Here is a 12,797-nt window from a genome sequence, read left to right as displayed (position 1 = left end):
GTCACTGGGGCAACAGCTTAATATTGTCTGCTGTTGGGTACTTTGCTGTCACTGAGGCGATGTAATCTTAGTTTCTGCTAAGTACTCTGCTGTTGCAGAGGCTCAGGCCCCTTAGTGTCTGTTAGCTACTTTGCTGTCAATGAGTGTTTGAACCCTTGGGTTTGCTGTTGAGTACTCTGCTGTCACTGGGGCTATGGCTTAATATTGGATACTTTGCTGTCACTGAGTCTTAGAGCCCTTAGTGTTTGCTGTTGAGTACCCTGCTGTCACTGGGTGTATGGCTCAATATTGTCTGCTGTTGGGTACTTTGCTGTCACTGAGTCTTAGAGCCCTTAGTGTTTGCTGTTGAGTACTCTGCTGTCACTGGGTCTTAGAGCCCTCAATGTTTCCTGTTGAGTACTCTGCTGTCACTGGGTGCATGGCTCAATATTGTCTGATGTTGGGTACTTTGCTGTCACTGAGTCTTAGAGCCCTTAGTGTTTGCTGTTGAGTACTCTGCTGTCACTGGGTGTATGGCTCAATATTGTCTGCTGTTAGGTGCTTTGCTGTCACTGAGTCTTAGAGCCCTTAGTGTTTGCTGTTGAGTACTCTGCTGTCACTGGGTCTTAGAGCCCTCAGTGTTTCCTGTTGAGTACTCTGCTGTCACTGGGTGCATGGCTCAATATTGTCTGATGTTGGGTACTTTGCTGTCACTGAGTCTTAGAGCCCTTAGTGTTTGCTGTTGAGTACTCTGCTGTCACTGGGTCTTAGAGCCCTCAGTGTTTCCTGTTGAGTACTCTGCTGTCACTGGGTGCATGGCTCAATATTGTCTGATGTTGGGTACTTTGCTGTCACTGAGTCTTAGAGCCCTTAGTGTTTGCTGTTGAGTACTCTGCCGTCACTGGGTGTATGGCTCAATATTGTCTGCTGTTAGGTGCTTTGCTGTCACTGAGTCTTAGAGCCCTTAGTGTTTGCTGTTGAGTACTCTGCTGTCACTGGGTCTTAGAGCCCTCAGTGTTTCCTGTTGAGTACTCTGCTGTCACTGGGTGCATGGCTCAATATTGTCTGATGTTGGGTACTTTGCTGTCACTGAGTCTTAGAGCCCTTAGTGTTTGCTGTTGAGTACTCTGCTGTCACTGGGTCTTAGAGCCCTCAGTGTTTCCTGTTGAGTACTCTGCTGTCACTGGGTGCATGGCTCAATATTGTCTGCTGTTAGGTGCTTTGCTGTCACTGAGGCGATGTAGTCTTTGTTTCTACTGTCAAGTACTCTACTGTTGAAGAGGCTCAGGCCCCTTAGTGTCTGTTAGCTACTTTGCTATCAATGAGTGTTTGAACCCTTGGGTTTGCTGTTGAGTACTCTGCTGTCACTGGGTGTATGGCTCAATATTGTCTGCTGTTAGGTACTTTGCTGTCACTGAGGCGATGTAGTCTTAGTTTCTACTGTCAAGTACTCTACTGTTGCAGAGGCTCAGGCCCCTTATTGCCTGTTGGATACTTTGCTATCACTGAGGCTCCGCTCACTTAATTTCTGCTGTTGAGTGCTTTGCTGTCACTATGGTCCTGGACCATTTCTTTCTATGGTTGGGTATTTTTCTGTCACTGAAGCTCTGCTCCCTTAATTTCTACTGTTGAGTACTCTGCTGTCACTATGGCCCTGGTCCCTTTCTTTATTCTGTTGGGCATTTTTCTGTCACTGAGACTTTGCTTCCTGCACTGTTGACTATTCTGCTGAATTGGGGTTGTGGTCGCTGCGGCTCTACTGTTGGGTAGCTTTTGTCACTAAGGCTCTGCTACGAGCGGCGTAAAAAATGTGCCATGTTGCGTCATATTTACAAAGTGACGTATCTAAGTAGATGTGTCACTTTGTAAACTTCTGCGGCACATTATACCTGCGCCAGGTATAATGTATGCAGGGTGGGCGTTCTGACGCAAGTAAGTCTCATAAAAGTGACGCAACGAAATCTAAGAGATTTCACTGCGCCAATTCTAGGATGCAAATGCGTCAATGTCTTACGCCTGCCTCACAGCAGGTGTAAGACTGATTCAGATACATTTGAAATGGGACTTGCACATCTGAAATGACTCATTGCTGGAGTGGCGTCACTTTTGTGACACACTCCAGCAATTCGCCATTTTTGCACCTACAGATACGTCAGAAATACTGACGCATATGTAACTCCTTGCGACATGATGCGTCATTCTGTAAATATGACACATCCAGCATGTCGCAAGGAGGGTGTAATGAAAACTGAAGCATCGCTGTTTTCACGCAGCAATGCGTCACTTTTCATAAATGAGGCCCTTATGGGCAGATTTACAAGGAAGTGCCACAGCACGGCAATGCAAGCCCTTTGGCTGTGCCACGCTGTGGCACTTCCAAAGCACAGGAATGCGACATATTTACAATAATATGTAGCATTCTTGTGCTCTCCCTGGATCTGGTGCACAAACTGCGCAGGCACCCTTGCATATGGTGCAAGAATGCCTGCGTCATGGGGAGATTGTTTTTGTGCAGGAAGGGGCAACATCCTGCACAAAAACAATCACTACAGTCATTTTCCTTTTTCAATGCGTGCTGTAGAATGTGACATGCATTGAAAGAGGAAAAAGCAAGGAGATTTCATTTCTCCTTATTGCGGCTCGCTACACCAACCCTAGAGTGGCGCAGCATTCAGACGCATTTCCAGATTTACGATTCATTGTAAATCTGGAATTGTGTCTTGTTCTGTGGGTTTAGCGCAAAGTGCTGCATGTAAACGGGCCATACTTCCAAGGACAAAAAAAAAGTCACGCTGGGTGACTTTTCCTGTCCTTCTAAATGTGGAGCAGTAACATGCGCCACTAGTACGTCAGAAAAAATGACATACTGGTGGTGCAGGGGGCTTGTAAATCTGCCCCTTAGTATCTACTATTAGATACCTTTCTCTCACTGAGGCTGTGCTTCCGATTCTGTTGACTATTCTACAGGGGCCCTGTTTGCTGAATTGTTCTACCGGGTTCTCTGGTGTCACTGATGCTCTAACAGTATCAGCTGTTGATTGTTCCGCTGTAATTACGGATCTGCTTCCTTACCTGCTGTTGTTGGGTTCTTTACCGTCACTGAGGCTGTGCGCTCTCTGTTTCTGCTGTCAAAAAGGCTCTGCTCTTTTAGCTTGTATTGTTGAGTACTCTGCTGTCACACCCAACCTGCCCCTTATGCTGAGTATTCCGCAGTCACTGAGGCTCTGCTGCTCGTAAGTTTCTGCTGTTGGGTCTTTACTGTCACTGAGGCTGTGCGCTCTCTGTTTCTGCTGTCACAAAGGTTCTGCGCTTTTAGCTTGTATTGTTGAGTACTCTGCTGTCACACCCGACCTGCCCCTTATGCTGAGTATTCCGCAGTCACTGAGGCTCTGCTGCTCGCTAAGGTTCTGCTGTTGGGTGTTTACTGTCACTGAGGCTGTGCGCTCTCTGTTTCTGCTGTCACAAAGGCTCTGCTCTTTTAGCTTGCATTGTTGAGTACTCTGCTGTCACACCCGACCTGCCCCTTATGCTGAGTATTCCGCAGTCACTGAGGCTCTGCTGCTCGCTAAGGTTCTGCTGTTGGGTGTTTACTGTCACTGAGGCTGTGCGCTCTCTGTTTCTGCTGTCACAAAGGCTCTGCTCTTTTAGCTTGCATTGTTGAGTACTCTGCTGTCACACCCGACCTGCCCCTTATGCTGAGTATTCCGCAGTCACTGAGGCTCTGCTGCTCGTAAGTTTCTGCTGTTGGGTCTTTACTGTCACTGAGGCTGTGCGCTCTCTGTTTCTGCTGTCACAAAGGCTCTGCTCTTTCAGCTTGTATTGTTGAGTACTCTGCTGTCACACCCGACCTGCCCCTTATGCTGAGTATTCCGCAGTCACTGAGGCTCTGCTCACTAAGGTTCTGCTGTTGTGTCTTTACTGTCACTAAGTGTGTACGCTCTCTGTTTCTGCTGTCACAAAGGTTCTGCGCTTTTAGCTTGTATTGTTGAGTACTCTGCTGTCACACCCGACCTGCCCCTTATGCTGAGTATTCCGCAGTCACTGAGGCTTTGCTGCTCGCTAAGGTTCTGCTGTTGGGTCTTTACTGTCACTGAGGCTGTGCGCTCTCTGTTTCTGCTGTCACAAAGGTTCTGCGCTTTTAGCTTGTATTGTTGAGTACTCTGCTGTCACACCCGACCTGCCCCTTATGCTGAGTATTCCGCAGTCACTGAGGCTTTGCTGCTCGCTAAGGTTCTGCTGTTGGGTCTTTACTGTCACTGAGGCTGTGCGCTCTCTGTTTCTGCTGTCACAAAGGTTCTGCGCTTTTAGCTTGTATTGTTGAGTACTCTGCTGTCACACCCGACCTGCCCCTTATGCTGAGTATTCCGCAGTCACTGAGGCTTTGCTGCTCGCTAAGGTTCTGCTGTTGGGTCTTTACTGTCACTGAGGCTGTGCGCTCTCTGTTTCTGCTGTCACAAAGGTTCTGCGCTTTTAGCTTGTATTGTTGAGTACTCTGCTGTCACACCCGACCTGCCCCTTATGCTGAGTATTGCGCAGTCACTGAGGCTCTGTTTGCTAAAGTTCTGCTGTTGGGGTCTTTGATGCTACCAAGGCTCTGGCTTCGTAAATGCTGTTGGGTTATCTGCTGTCATTAATACTCTTCCCCCTTAGATTTGCTGTGGAGTACCCTGCTGTCACAGAGGACTTGCTTCCCTCGTTTCCGCTGCTGAGCCTCTGCTGCTGCTGGAGCTATGTTCCGTCGTTTATGAACTTGATAACTTTGCTGTCACTGAGACACTTACTCCCTTGGTTTTTGATGTTGGTTTCCTTGCTGTCACTGAGACTCTTCTCTGTTAGATTCTGCTGCTGAGTACCCAGCTCTCTTAGTGTCTGTTATTAAACACTCTGTTTTCCCTGAAGCTCTGCTCTCTTAGTATTTACTGTTGAGTAATTTAGTGTCACTGAGGATCTGCACCCATAGTTTCTGCTGGTGTGTTCTTTGCTGCCACTGAGGCTCTGTTTCCTTAGTTTCTGTTGCTAAGTACTCTACTGTCACTGATGCTCTTTACACTTAAGTGTTAGAAATCTGGTGTCCCTCAGACTCTGTTCCCTTAGTGTCTTCTGTTGATTAGTCTGCTGTCACTGGAGATCTGCTCTCTTAACCTTTCCTGTTGGTTTCTTTGGTGTCCATGTGGATATTCGCTCTAAATATCAGCTGTTGTATAGCCTGAGGTCACTGAGGGTGGGCTCCCTTTGTTTCTGATGGTTAGTCCTCAGCTGTCACCAAGCTCTGCTCCCTATGTTGTTGAGTATTCCTTTGTCACTGAGTCTAGCCTCACTGAGGTTAGGCTGTAGGGTTATCTGCTGTTGCTGAGGCTTTGCTCCCTTAGCTTCTGATATTTGTTCTCTGCTGTCACTGAGACTTTATTCCCATAGTGCCTGCTGTTGACTACTCTGCTGTCACTGACATGTCATGTGCTGTACAATATTCGGCTATCACTGAGGCACTGCTCACTAAGGTTCAGTTGTTGGGTTCTCTTCTGTCAAAGAGACTCTTCTGCCTTAGATTCTGATCTTGTATTCTCTGCTGTCACTAAGGCTTTCTCCCTTAGCATCTGCTGTTGAGTATTCTGTTGTTACCCAGGGTTTATTCTCTTAGTTTCTGCTTTTGGGTTCTCTGCTGTTGAGTCCTATCCTGTCACTGAAGCTGTGCTGTTTTAGGTTCGGCTGTTGGGTTCTCTGCTGTCACTAAATCTCTGTACCTTAAGTGTGTGCTGTTGAGTATTCTGCTGTTACTAAAGTTTGCACCCTTGGTTGATGCTGCTGGGTTCTCCTCTATCACAGAGGCTCTTCTGCCTTCAATTTTGATATTGGAATCTCTGCTGTCACTGAGACTCTGTACCTTAGTCTGTGCTGTATGGTATTGCACTACCACACTGAAGTTCTATCCCCTTATCAGCTGGTGCTCTTCACTAACATTTGGAACACATATTCCATGATTGTACTGGTCACTGACACTTGAACAAGTGACTATACAATAATATGTGCAATGCATATAAACCTTTTTATATGCAAGGCCACTGGAAGCATGCTTTTTCTGCATATATATGGTTTTATAGCATTCGCCACATAATCCATCTTCTGCTGCACATCCTGCTGATTTTATTACAAAAAGTGGTTTTGTAGCTCAAAAAGGATAAAAATGTACTGAAAACGTGGCAATACGTGCTCCCGCCCAGTGGGAGGCCCGTCACAGTGGTTGACCGGTCATCTTTTCATTCGTTAGTGCTGTATTTGGGTGTTAAACTGGTACTAATACGGTGAAATGTTTATTCAGTAACTGTTAAGATGAGCATACGTAGCAAAACAATGAAGTAATACTATCACAAAACGTGCCGCATTATACCACATAATTTGAATGTTATTGCTGCATAATTTGGTGAACGATGCCGCATAATGTGATCCTCGCCTGCCGCATAATTCCAGTGGCCCTGATTACAAGCGCATGTTCTGAATACGGGCGAAACTAAATCAGAGGTTCTCGTCCAGTATTCTCCTTAACATCTGCATAAACCAGCTGTGCTGTACAGGGAAGCGCTGAGTGCCGCGCAAGGAACACGGAAAGCGCCATATAAATACAAATACGATGCAGTAGGAAACACTCCCACACAGCATAGCAGCTTCTTTGGCAATGGCCACACCGCACTCTGGGAAACATGTCTCTTCCTAATGGCCTCCCATGTGTTTCATGGTAGCTCAAGTTGTCCTTGTGTAGTAAAAACTCACTCTCTTACGTCACTGTTTAGCAGTTTACTTTCTAATGTTATCTCCATACATTGGCTTCTTTAATTGAAGGTTTAGAGTGTGAGATCACTGACCCGTTCACCTGCTCGTTAACCCACATTCCTTCACTCATACACTCACTCGTTATTCTTCACTCACACTGACTAAACTAATTAATCCACTCCTTTAACCACTTACGCAATCACACTCTCTCACTATCACTGCCTGGTTGATATTCACCCTCATATATTCATCCACTGGCTCGCTGTGGTCTGGAGTGTGCTGTGGTTCTGTGAGCCTGATGCTCTGGGATGCTTGCTGTGATTTGCTGTGGCCCCTTGTGTCGCTGCATGACACGTGGATGGTCGCTGCGGTATGCGTTTGCTGTGTTTCTGTGAGCCTGATGCTCAGGGATGCTTGCTGTGATTTGCTGTGGTCCCTTGTGTCGCTGCATGACATGTGGATACTCGCTGCGGTATGAGTTTGCTGTGGTTCTGTGAGCCTGATGCTCAGGGATGCTTGCTGTGATTTGCTGTGGTCCCTTGTGTCGCTGCATGAAATGTGAATACTCGCTGCGGTGTGAGTTTGCTGTGGTTCTGTGAGCCTGGGGCTCAGGGATGCTTGCTGTGGTTTGCTGTGTCCCCCATGTGTCGCTGCATGACACTTGGATGGTCGCTGCGGTATGAGCGTGCAGTGGCTGTGTCATTATTACTTAGGGATGCTCTCTGGAGTCTTGAGTTTGCTGTGGTTGTCTTTATTATCACTAAGAGATGTTCGCTGGGGAGTCGCGCTCCCTATCGTTCTGTGAGCTTGTCGCTCGGGGATGCTTGCTGTGGATCCGTGGCTCACTGCCCGTGGCACAGGGATGCTCGCTGTGGCTCACTGCCCGTTGCACAGGGATGCTCGCTGTTGCTCACTGTCCATGGCACAGGGATGCTCGCTGTGGATCCGTAGCTCAATCGCTGTGGATCCGTGGCTCATTGTCCATGGCACAGGGATGCTCGCTGTGGCCCCGTGGCTCACTGTCCATGGCACAGGGATGCTCGCTGTGGATCCGTAGCTCAATCGCTGTGGATCCGTGGCTCACTGTCCATGGCACAGGGATGCTCGCTGTGGCCCAGTGGCTCACTGCCTCATGGCACAGGGATGCTCGCTGTGGCCTCGTGGCTCACTGCCCATGGCACAGGGATGCTCGTTGTAAATCCGTGGCTCACTGTCCATGGCACAGGGATGCTCGCTGTGGCTCACTGCCCATGGCACAGGGATGCCCGCTGTGGCTCACTGCCCATGGCACAGAGATGCTCGCTGTGGATCCGTGGCTCACTGTTTGTGGCACAGGGATGCTCACTGTGGCCCCGTGGCTCACTGCCAATGGCACAGGGATGCTCACTGTGGATCCGTGGCTCACTGCCCATGGCACAGGGATGCTCACTGTGTCCCCTTGGTTCACTGTCTATGCACAGGGATGCTCACTGTGGCCCCGTGGCCCACTGTCCATGGCACAGGGATGCTCGCTGTGGATCCGTGGCTCACTGCCCATGGCACAGGGATGCTCGCTGTGGCTCACTGCCCATGGTACAGGGATGCTCGCTGTGGCCCCGTGGCTCACTGTCCGTGGCACAGGGATGCTCGCTGTTGATCCGTGGCTCACTGTCCATGGCACAGGGATACTCGCTGTGGATCCGTGGCTCACTGTCCATGGCACAGGGATGCTCGCTGTGGCCCCGTGGCTCACTGTCCATGGCACAGGGATGCTCGTTGTAAATCCGTGGCTCACTGTCCATGGCACAGGGATGCTCGCTGTGGCTCACTGCCCATGGCACAGGGATGCCCGCTGTGGCTCACTGCCCATGGCACAGAGATGCTCGCTGTGGATCCGTGGCTCACTGTTTGTGGCACAGGGATGCTCACTGTGGCCCCGTGGCTCACTGCCAATGGCACAGGGATGCTCACTGTGGATCCGTGGCTCACTGCCCATGGCACAGGGATGCTCACTGTGGCCCCTTGGTTCACTGTCCATGCACAGGGATGCTCACTGTGGCCCCGTGGCCCACTGTCCATGGCACAGGGATGCTCGCTGTGGATCCGTGGCTCACTGCCCATGGCACAGGGATGCTCGCTGTGGCTCACTGCCCATGGTACAGGGATGCTCGCTGTGGCCCCGCGGCTCACTGTCCGTGGCACAGGGATGCTCGCTGTTGATCCGTGGCTCACTGTCCATGGCACAGGGATACTCGCTGTGGATCCGTGGCTCACTGTCCATGGCACAGGGATGCTCGCTGTGGCCCCGTGGCTCACTGTCCATGGCACAGGGATGCTCGCTGTGGATCCGTGGCTCACTGCCCATGGCACAGGGATGCTCGCTGTGGCCCCATGGCTCACTGTCCATGGCACAGGGATGCTCGCTGTGGCTCACTGCCCATGGCACAGGGATGCTCGCTGTGGCCTTGTGGCTCACTGTCCATGGCACAGGGATGCTCGCTGTGGCTCACTGCCCATGGCACAGGGATGCTCACTGTGGATCCGTGGCTCACTGCCCATGGCACAAGGATGCTCACTGTGGCCCCTTGGCTCACTGCCAATGGCACAGGGATGCTCACTGTGGATCCGTGGCTCACTGCCCATGACACAGGGATGCTCACTGTGGCCCCGTGGCCCACTGTCCATGACACAGGGATGCTCGCTGTGGATCCGTGGCTCACTGCCCATGGCACAGGGATGCTCGCTGTGGCTCACTGCCCATGGTACAGGGATGCTCGCTGTGGCCCCGTGGCTCACTGTCCGTGGCACAGGGATGCTCGCTGTTGATCCGTGGCTCACTGTCCATGGCACAGGGATACTCTCTGTGGATCCGTGGCTCACTGTCCATGGCACAGGGATGCTCACTGTGGCCCCGTGGCCCACTGTCCATGACACAGGGATGCTCCGTGGCTCACTGTCCATGGCACAGGGATGCTCGCTGTGGCTCACTGCCCATGGCACAGGGATGCTCTCTGTGGCCCCGTGGCTCACTGTCCATGACACAGGGATGCTCGCTGTGGCCCTGTGGCTCACTGTCCATGGCACAGGGATGCTCGCTGTGGCTCACTGCCCATGGCACAGGGATGCTCGCTGTGGCCCCGTGGCTCACTGTCCATGGCACAGGGATGCTCTCTGTGGCCCCGTGGCTCACTGTCCATGGCACAGGGATGCTCGCTGTGGCTCACTGCCCATGGCACAGGGATGCTCGCTGTGGCCCCGTGGCTCACTGTCCATGGCACAGGGATGCTCGCTGTGGCCTCGTGGCTCACTGCCCATGGCACAGGGATGCTCGCTGTGGCTCACTGCCCATGGCACAGGGATGCTCGCTGTGGCTCACTGTCCATGGCACAGGGATGCTCGCTGTGGCCCCATGGCTCACTGTCCATGGCACAGGGATGCTCGCTGTGGCCCCATGGCTCACTGTCCATGGCACAGGGATGCTTGCTGTGGATCCATGGCTCACTGTCCATGGCACAGGGATGCTCGCTGTGGCCCCGTGGCTCACTGTCCATGGCACAGGGATGCTCGCTGTGGCCCCATGGCTCACTGTCCATGGCACAGGGATGCTCGCTGTGGCCCCATGGCTCACTGTCCATGGCACAGGGATGCTCGCTGTGGATCCATGGCTCACTGTCTATGGCACAGGGATGCTCGCTGTGGCCCCGTGGCTCACTGTCCATGGCACAGGGATGCTCGCTGTGGCTCACTGCCCATGGCACAGGGATGCTCGCTGTGGCCCCGTGGCTCACTGTCCATGGCACAGGGATGCTCGCTGTGGCCCCATGGCTCACTGTCCATGGCACAGGGATGCTCGCTGTGGCCCCATGGCTCACTGTCCATGGCACAGGGATGCTCGCTGTGGCCCCGTGGCACAGGGATGCTCGCTGTGGATCCATGGCTCACTGTCCATGGCACAGGGATGCTCGCTGTGGCCCCGTGGCTCACTGTCCATGGCACAGGGATGCTCGCTGTGGCTCACTGCCCATGGCACAGGGATGCTCGCTGTGGCCCCGTGGCTCACTGTCCATGGCACAGGGATGCTCGCTGTGGATCCGTGGCTCACTGCCCATGGCACAGGGATTCTCGCTGTGGCCCCATGGCTCACTGTCCATGGCACAGGGATGCTCGCTGTGGCCCCGTGGCTCACTGTCCATGGCACAGGGATGCTTGCTGTGGATCTGTGGCTCACTGTCCATGGCACAGTGATGCTCGCTGTGGTCTGGAGCTCGCTGTCGCTATGTGTGTCTGTGCTCGCTCTAACTGGAGTTTGCTGTGGTTTGAAGCGTGCTGTGGGTCGATGTGTGTTACACTCAGTGGTGCTCTCCGTGGGTCCATGGCTCACTGTCCATGGCACAGGGATGCTCGCTGTGGCCCCATGGCTCACTGTCCATGGCACAGGGATGCTCGCTGTGGATCCGTGGCTCACTGCCCATGGCACAGGGATTCTCGCTGTGGCCCCATGGCTCACTGTCCATGGCACAGGGATGCTCGCTGTGGCCCCATGGCTCACTGTCCATGGCACAGGGATGCTCGCCATGTGTACCTATGTTCGCTGTGCTCTGGAGTCTGCTGTGGTTCTGTGTGCCCATCACTCAGGAATGCTCAGTGTGGTTTGAAACTTGTTGTGGGTCGCTGTGTGTTACACTTAGGGGTGCTCTCTGTGTGTTCCACTTAGGGGTGCTCTCTGTGTGTTCCACTCAGGGGTGCTCTCTGTGTGTTCCACTTAGGGGTGTTCTCTGTGTGTTACACTTAGGGGTGCTCTCTGTGTGTTACACTTAGAGGTGCTCTCTGTGTGTTACACTTAGGGGTGCTCTCTGTGTGTGATGCTCTCTGTGTGTTCCACTTAGGGGTGCTCTCTGTGTGTTCCACTTAGGGGTGCTCTCGGTGTGTTCCACTTAGGGGTGCTCTCTCTGTGTTCGTGTATTACTCAGACATGTTTTACGGTTAGCACATCCCCAACCCCTCGCCTGCTTCTGCATGCGTCTTTGGCTCCGTACCTGCTTCCGTAGCGCCTCGAAGGCGGCACTGATGGTGTGCACCCTGGTCCTCTCCCGGGCATTGGCCAGCAGCCGCCGGGTCTGCTGTATGGCCCGCACCTCGCCGGGGGGCCCGGCTGCCGCGTCCCCCCCTCCTCTCCGCGGAGAGATGCTGCTGCTCGAGTCCGGGCTGGGAGGGCTGTACATGACCTGGTGCTGATGCTGCGCGTGGGATGAAGGCGCGTAGGACCCCTCCAGGGGCCGCTGCGGACAGAAGACGATGCGGGACTGGAGCGCCTGCTGCTGCTCCGCGAACCCCCGGGGCTCGAAGCCGTGCAGCGCCGCCGGGCTGAGGAAGGGCTCCCTCCGCTGAGCAGGCAGGCAGCCGGCAGGACGCGAGGGGATGCCGGCCGCCGAGGAGAACGCCCCGTTCCTCAGGTCCAGCGCCGCCGAGGCAGCATCAGTCCGCGCGCTGTCAGCCACCGCCCTGAGCTGGGGGGCGTCCTCGTCCGAGGTGGAGGGTCTCTCGGAGGGTGGGCCGCACTTGAGGGTCGCCCTGCAGCGCTTCAAGCCGTGCATCTGCTTCATCGCCTCCTTGTTCTTGCGCTTGAGTTTCTTGAAGCCGTTCACCTCTTTGACGAGGCTGCCCCACGCCGCGTCCTCCATCACCTGCAGGTTCCGCATGCTGCCGGCCCCCCTGATAGGTGCCACGGGAGCCCCTTCTTCGTCCTGCTGCAGAAGCAGAGGCCGGTGCGTCCCTGCCCCCGAGCAGTCAGTCAGCGTCCACTGCACTGCGGTCACAACGGCAGTAGCTTGTGCGGAAGGCGCCCAGAAGCACCCTCTGCGCCTTTGGCAGCTACACGAGATAGAGGTGCAGGGACCCTCGTCCTCGCCCTGTTTTGGAGCAGGGACGCAATTTTGTACCCTGCACCCAACTGCACCCAGAGGAATCGTGGCAGTGCCCCGAGAGGAGTGTCCAGGACAGGAGCCCTGTCTGTGGTACTCCGAGTCTCTGCCCTCTGAACAATTAGCGTCCCCTGCAGCCCCGGCCGGACTGTG

General features: G+C 53.5%; 1 protein-coding gene across 1 annotated transcript in view; it reads right to left on the bottom strand.

The window, feature by feature from the left end:
* The window catches only part of ATOH8 (atonal bHLH transcription factor 8), a 56,559-nt gene extending 43,995 nt beyond the window's left edge, over positions 1-12,564 (bottom strand). Inside the window, exon 1 of the mRNA XM_086964244.1 lies at positions 11,760-12,564. Within this exon, the coding sequence (XP_086820370.1) occupies positions 11,760-12,422 (663 nt within the window). The 5' untranslated portion in view covers positions 12,423-12,564. The remainder of the gene's footprint in view (positions 1-11,759) is intronic.
* Positions 12,565-12,797: the final 233 nt, after the last annotated feature.

This window comes from Lissotriton vulgaris, chromosome 3_2 (genome assembly GCF_964263255.1).
Source record: "Lissotriton vulgaris chromosome 3_2, aLisVul1.2, whole genome shotgun sequence".
NCBI lineage: Eukaryota > Metazoa > Chordata > Amphibia > Caudata > Salamandridae > Lissotriton > Lissotriton vulgaris.
The sequence above is the reverse complement of the archived record's forward strand: the minus strand, read 5'-3'. Positions and strand labels throughout refer to the sequence as shown.